A 7,500-nucleotide genomic window follows, 5' to 3' on the forward strand; every position below is an offset into this window, starting at 1 on the left:
TCGTCGCTTCGTCCTTCAGGCGGTTTCTTTTCCACAATAAAGAGAATTTGCTCTTTTTTCCCTCACAGGAGGTGAAATTCTTTGAAAGAGGAGCACAGAGGAGTTGAGGTCACACATCCTCAAACTGACATGTGGTTTCAATCTCCCCCCCGTCCTCCTCCTCCTCTTCCTCACTCTCCTCTTCCTCCTCCTCCTCCTGCAGAAATAATCTCTCTATGTTTGCTGGAAATGACCTCACTGCTGCCAGGAAGAGGAATGTGGAGGCGTCCCTGGAGCTGCTGCTGACGTCAGAGCTACGAGGAGGCCCCCGGCACCTCCTCCAGCCTGGGTCCTCCTCCTCCTGCTGCTGCTCCAAAACAACACCCCCCACACACACACACACACACACACACTGGGGGGGGGGGGGGGGGGGGGTGGTTCTGTACATCTGGACCCCCGGTGTTGCTGCAGTCACAGAAAAAGTTCACCGTTTCTGAACAAGGTTTGAGCCTCCGCACGACTGCACCGTCGCCCTGACGACCACGACCAGCAACAACCAGAGTGGAGTCCAGTACCAGAGGCACTCGAGTCGAATCAGTCCAGTACCAGAGGCACTCCAGTCGAATGAGTCCAGTACCAGAGACACTCCAGTCGAATGAGTCCAGTACCAGAGACACTCCAGTCGAATGAGTCCAGTACCAGAGACACTCCAGTCGAATGAGTCCAGTACCAGAGGCACTCGAGTCGAATGAGTCCAGTACCAGAGACACTCCAGTCGAATGAGTCCAGTACCAGCGGCACTCCAGTCGAATGAGTCCAGTACCAGAGGCACTCAAGTCGAATAAGTCCAGTACCAGAGGTACTCAAGTCGAATGAGTCCAGTACCAGAGGCACTATAGAGTCGAATGAGTCCAGTACCAGAGGCACTCCAGTCGAATGAGTCCAGTACCAGAGACACTATAGTCGAATGAGTCCAGTACCAGAGACACTCGAGTCAAATGAGTCCAGTACCAGAGGCACTCGAGTCGAATGAGTCCAGTACCAGAGGCACTCGAGTCGAATGAGTCCAGTACCAGAGACATTCGAGTCGAATGAGTCCAGTACCAGAGACACTTGAGTCGAATGAGTCCAGTACCAGAGACACTTGAGTCGACTGAATCCAGTACCAGAGGCACTCGAGTCGACTAAATCCAGTACCAGAGACACTATAGAGTCTTCTGAGATAAAGTAGAATCCAGTACCAGAGACACTATAGTCTTCTGAGATAAAGTAGAATCCAGTACCAGAGACACTATAGAGTCTTGCGAGACAAAGTAGAATCCTGTACCAGAGACACTATAAAGTCTTGCGAGACAAAGTAGAATCCAGTACCAGAGACACTATAAAGTCTTGTGAGACAAAGTAGAATCCAGTACCAGAGACACTATAAAGTCTTGTGAGACAAAGTATAATCCAGTACCAGAGACACTATAGAGTCTTCTTAGATAAAGTAGAATCCAGTACCAGAGACACTATAGAGTCTTCTTAGATAAAGTAGAATCCAGTACCAGAGACACTATAGAGTCTTCTTAGATAAAGTAGAATCCAGTACCAGAGACACTATAGAGTCTTGTGAGATAAAGTAGAATCCAGTACCAGAGACACTATAGAGTCTTGTGAGATAAAGTAGAATCCAGTACCAGAGACACTATAGAGTCTTGTGAGATAAAGTAGAATCCAGTACCAGAGACACTATAGAGTCTTGTGAGACAACAAAGTAGAATCCAGTACCAGAGACATTATAGAGTCTATCGATGGGGACAACAAGGTAGAATCCAGGACGGCACACAGAAAGTAGAGCACCAGTGGACAGTAGAGTACCAGGGGCAGCCGGGGATAAAACCAGTACCAGAGACGACAAGAATCCAGTACCGGAGGCTAAAACATGATCTGCTGGTCGACTCTACAAAGTAGAACCGCAGGGAGGAAAATGTAAAACTGCAATCGAGGCCAACAAGTGAAACTTCACGTGAGAAGTTTAAAACGTAAAGTTCAGTCGACTCGACGTAAAAAGTGTGAAGTTGGACAAACGTTGAGGTTTCCTGCTTCGCGCACTTTGGTTTTTTTTCGAGGCCAAAGCACTTTTGTCCTCACGTCAGAACAGACGTCACCAAACGGTCGTTTCGGGGTCGTTGGGGTTTTGTTTTTTGTTTTTTTCTTCTTCTTCTTCCCGCCGCGACCTGGTTCAAGGCGCTCCGCCTCAGACCCCGGCGCCCCACCGCAGCTCACCAAACCCTCCGCCGTGCTTTTATTGTGAAGACGCCGGGAAGTGCACCATGTTTCTGTTTCTAAACGGAGTTTTAAAGCTCGACTCTGTTCCGAGTTCTGGGGGGAAAAAAAACAAAACAAAAAACACTCGCGGCCAAGCAGAGAGGGTCGAATGCTTTCAGCTGTTTGGAAGACGGCACGACACAATGGGCCCCCCCTCGGAGTGGAAAAACCCTAAAACACTGGGATTTAACTCGGCCCAGAGACACAGCCCCCCCCCCCCACGCCCTCCCTACACCCCCCCCCCTACACCCAGGAGACCAGAAACACACAGAGCTGCTCAGCAACACGGACACGCCTCGTGAGCAGAGTGAAGACCTAGTGAGAACCAGCAGAACCGAACCGGTCCGTCGTCGCACGTCCAGCAAACGGGACGCGTCCGCCGCGCCGGGTTTTAGCGTGAGTCGCCGACGCTAACGCCGAGTCCAGAGATCAGCGATATTTTTTAAAAAGAGTCTCACCGCACAATGTAGCACGACGTCGTCGTGACATCAACGTGTGCAACATTAGAAAAAAAAAAAACATGTCGGCATATCCGAGCCAATCAGATTGACTCTTACTGCACCGGAGCCCCGCCCATTAACGTAGAGCCTTTGTGAGGTCATAAAGTAGTGGAGAGGTTAGTAAACGTGCCGACGGTGGAGGAGGGAGGACGTCTGGACGAAGAGACCCGGAGGACGACCCGTGAAGTTCAGCCTGACGTCCCGAGGCTACGTCAGCAGCCGGCGCTAAGGAAGTTAGCATTAGCGTCGGAGCACGTCGTGGAGCAAAACGGCGACAGACATTTGGCTACGTCGCTGTGATCTTAAGGCTCCCGTCACCGTCAGGCCTGTTTGCTTTTTTATTTTTTTTAGGGAAGTTTCGTGTTTACATGGCAACGTTTTGAAAACATCCATTTCCACGGAAACGGCAGAGACACACTGAAAACGTTGTAGTTACCACGCCGGGCCACTAGTGGGTGCTGTTTGGCTTTATAATGAAACCACACACACACACACACACACACACACACACACACACACACACACACACACACACACACACACACACACACACACACACACACACACACACACACACACACACACACACACACACACACACAGCTGAGAATAATGGGCTCTAAACATCAACAATAATTGTTTACTCCTAGTGGACAGATGACTGAGCTAAATTGTTATTTTGGCGACTGTCAAAATAAAAGCACCAAGTCCCAGGAGACACCACGGAGGGAAACTCTGTTCCGATTGGTTCTCCTGAGCGGCGGCATTTCCTGAGAGTTGCGTTCTGTCCCGGTTTCAATGGAGAGTTTTCAGAGAGTTGTACTTCCAGAGGCTCGGAGCGCCGTTGCCATGACGACGGACACCAAGGCTCCGCGGAAAAGCTTCGCGTTCCCACTTGAAAACGTTGCGTAAACAGCGCCTCAGTCTGCAGGAGAGCTCGGCGCTCGGTAACGGTCTGCAGCTGGAGGAGTCGGGCTCCTCGTCTCTGCTGCCCAGGAGGTGAACTTTGGAGTCTCTCTCTCTCTCTCTCTCTCTCTCTCTCTCTCTCTCTCTCTCTTCTCCTCTCTCTCTCTCTCTCTCTCTCTCTCTCCTCTCTCTCTCTCTCTCTCTCTCTCTCTCTCTCTCTCTCTCTCTCTCTCTCTCTCTCTCTCTCTCTCTCTCTCTCTCTCTCTCTCTCTCTCTCTCTCTCTCTCTCTCTCTCTCTCTCTCTCTCTCTCCTCTCTCTCTCTCTCTCTCTCTCTCTCTCTCTCTCTCTCTCTCTCTCTCTCTCTCTCTCAATTTAAACGCTCCCAGGACTCGAGGCGATACAGTAATGTAGCAGTACTGTAGAAATCAACACGACATTATAACATCAATAAATAAATATATCATAAGTAGAATCTGGTGACAGTTAAGAACAAGAAACCAGAAATCTGGAGCCTTTCAAATGAATAGAAAAAGAGTAGAGAAGAGAAAAAAAAACAAGAGAACAGAATAGAATAGAATAAAGCAGAATAGAATAGAATAGAGCAGGATAGAATAGAATAAAGCAGAATAGAATAGAATAGAATAGAATACAATAGAATAGTAGAATAGAACAGGATATAATAGAATAGAATAGAATAGAGCAGGATATAATAGAATAGAATAGTATAGAATAGAATAGAACAGAGCAGAATAGAATAGAATAGAATAGAACAGAGCAGGATATAATAGAATAGAATAGAATAGAATAGAACGACTTCATTGGTCTGATCATTTGAAATGTTTCTGTATTTTACTTCGACAACTTTTGTGTTTGCCGACTTTGCACATTCTCTCAGCGACTCCAGGTGTCTTGGTGAAGCTGGACGACGTTGATCTCGTCACGTCTGCGACTCCGTTTCCCTCCAAAGACACAATTAGCGGCAGAAGATGGTTTTTACCCGACATGTTCCGACTGCGTCCGCCGTGTTCCTCCGAGCGTCATCGTCAGACGCAGTCGGAACATGTCGGGTAAAAACCGTCTCCCTCTGCTAATTGCCCTCCAAAAACAAACACTCATGAAGTATTTGTTTATATATTGACGTATAAGTTTTGCATACCCTTGTGTATTCTAGCGCACTTCTGTATATTTATGTGCATATTTTGGTGTAATTGTGTTGAACTGTTGTGCATTTGGGAGCATTTCTCTAAATGTTTGTGTGTCGCTGCTGGAGGTCTTCTCACCACGGCGGGTGGATGTGAATCACGTCTCCGGCGCCGGCGTCAGCCGCGCCGCCGTCTCCCTGTTGAACAGCACCAGCACGCCGTCGTCGTCGCCGTGGAGCCCGGGGGGGCGGCGGGCCGCGGCGCTACGCAGCGCGCCACGTGCATGCTGCACTCGCGGTGGACCTCCAGCACCTCCAGCAGCAGCAGGCCGGGCCTCTGGGCCTCTGGGGGCGACGACGACGACGACAACAACAACAACAACACAGATGGTGAGACTCGACCTCGGACCGCCTGACGGACGCCGAGACACGTTAGCGTTTAGGCGTGAGAGCGAGTGCAGCTGCAGAGCTGCAGAGCTGCAGCGCAACTCCAGATGCGGAACTGCAGAAACGACAAAGATGCAGAGGGACGAGCAGGCCGAGCTGCAAAGCTGCACAACTTGTCAAGCAGCACGACTGCCGAGATGCATGGATTGCAGGGCTGCGTAGATGCGTGACTGTAGATGTGCATGACTATAGAGATGCATGGCTGCATAGATGCATGGCTTGTAGCGATGCATGGCTGCATAGATGCATGGCTGTAGCGATGCATGACTAAAGAGATGTATGGCTGCATAGATGCATGGCTGCATAGATGCATGGCTGTAGATATGTGTGGGTGCATAGATGCATGGCGCATAGATGCATGACTGTAGAGATGCATGACTGCAGGGTGCATAGTTGCATGACTGTAGAGATGCATGGCTGCATAGACGCATGGCTGTAGAATTGCATGACTAGAGAGATGCATGGCTGCATAGACGCATGGCTGTAGAATTGCATGACTAGAGAGATGCATGGCTGCATAGATGCATGGCTGTAGAGATGTGTGGGTGCATAGATGCATGGCGCATAGATGCATGACTGTAGAGATGTATGGCTGCAGGGTGCAAAGATGCATGGCTGTATCGATGCACGACTGTAGAGATGCATAGATGCATGACTGTAGAGATATATGGCTGTAGACATGCATGACTGCGGGGCTGCGGAGATGCATGGCAGCACGGCTGTAAGTAGCACTGTTGGAGTTGAGACGTCGACGTCGGGCAGCTCGTGGTTTCAGGAGGGAAACATGGCGTCACTGCACCGACATTAAATTGTGCGAAGATAATGAGGAGCAGCAGATGATGGTGATGAAGACGATGATGATGATGATGATGATGATGGTGACGATGATGATGGAGTCCTGCAGAGATGCAAGCGCTGCATGTTCACCCGGAGCGCCAACTGAAGGGGGCGGAGTCCCAGAAGCCGAGTCCGACAGTGGGAGAAGCCCGAGGGGAGAGCTCCATGCGAGACGTTTGAATTTGTCCAGACACGACGGCTGGGAGCCGCTCGGTGGTGCATTCAGGGCCCGCGCGGTAAAACGCCTGTCGGTAAAAGGCAGTGCCTCCCTCCCTCCCCCGCCCCCTCCCCCTCCCCCCTCCCTGATGGTATCAGTTCAGCTGTCAAACAAGCATTCATCATCTTCTCCGCGGTGTCAGTGTGTTCACGGGAGAGAGTAATCACAATACTGCCGCAATAGTGATGGTAATCAGATTACTATTGGACCACATCAAAACGTCCTCTAATGAGCAGGGCCGCTTGTTAACGTGACGGTGATCACATCACTGCGGGGGGCCGCGGACGCGTTCTCCAACACGCTGCATGTAAACGTCTCGGGTACTTAGATTACTCTCAGGTCACAGATAGTATCTCCCTGGTTCTAAATATAATCACACTACATTTAGACAAAAGCAGTTAGGATCTAATCAGATTACACTTTGGGCCACACGAAACCTCAGGTACAAAGTAATCAGGGGGGGTCGGATTATCGCCCATTGTAAAGGTAATCAGGTTACATTCAGGCGTGAATATGAAGGGAGAGATTTGCAATTATATGTCAATGTAATCAGATTACAGTTGTGGTACCGTCTACTCCACTGCCAGGCTGGTGATTTCAGGTTCAGAGGAAGCTCGGCAGATCCTGAACCAAAAGTCCATCAAAGTAAAATATAACCACATTAAAGTCCAGTACGGAAGTAATCAGATTACACTGCATTTACAGCCCGTTTTTCAGGGTTTGGTGTGCATTTGTGTGTGTGTGTGTGTAAAACTGGGGTTACGAAGGAAGGCCCGCGCCCAGACAGAAGCGGGTCTCCGTCAGACCGAAATGTAATCCGATTACAGCGAGACGCAAACGTAACCAGGTCAAGTCGAGACCGAAGGAAACGTTTCCTCTGAGCCGCTTCTCACCTCGCCGCCGAGAGGAAAGAGAGCGGCTTCCTGTCACCCACATCCTGATCGCAGATCAGATCCATCGACCTGCTGAGGCCAGTGTGTGTGTGTGTGTGTGTGCGTGTGTGTGTGTGTACCTGATGAGGTCACAGCCGCCGAGGGCTCCGATTGGTGCTTCCAGAAGCTGACGGCTGATCTCTGCCGGCTCTGAAGGCGGTTCAACCTCTCCGCCAGGCCGCCGCTGCGTCGGAGCGGAAAATGTCACGACAACAGAACGTCTTTTAAAA

The 7,500-nt window shown here is 50.1% G+C and overlaps 1 protein-coding gene across 1 annotated transcript in view; it reads right to left on the reverse strand.

The window, feature by feature from the left end:
- Positions 1–7,500, reverse strand: part of spidr (scaffold protein involved in DNA repair) — a 46,501-nt gene that overhangs the window by 29,018 nt on the left and 9,983 nt on the right. The window contains 4 exon segments of the mRNA XM_080503317.1: positions 4,977–5,010; positions 5,013–5,051; positions 5,054–5,182; positions 7,351–7,454. Of these exon segments, the coding sequence (XP_080359443.1) occupies positions 4,977–5,010; positions 5,013–5,051; positions 5,054–5,182; positions 7,351–7,454 (306 nt within the window).

The sequence above is a fragment of the Blennius ocellaris genome (assembly GCF_963422515.1).
Source record: "Blennius ocellaris genome assembly, chromosome: 10".
In the NCBI taxonomy this organism is placed as follows: Eukaryota; Metazoa; Chordata; class Actinopteri; order Blenniiformes; family Blenniidae; genus Blennius; species Blennius ocellaris.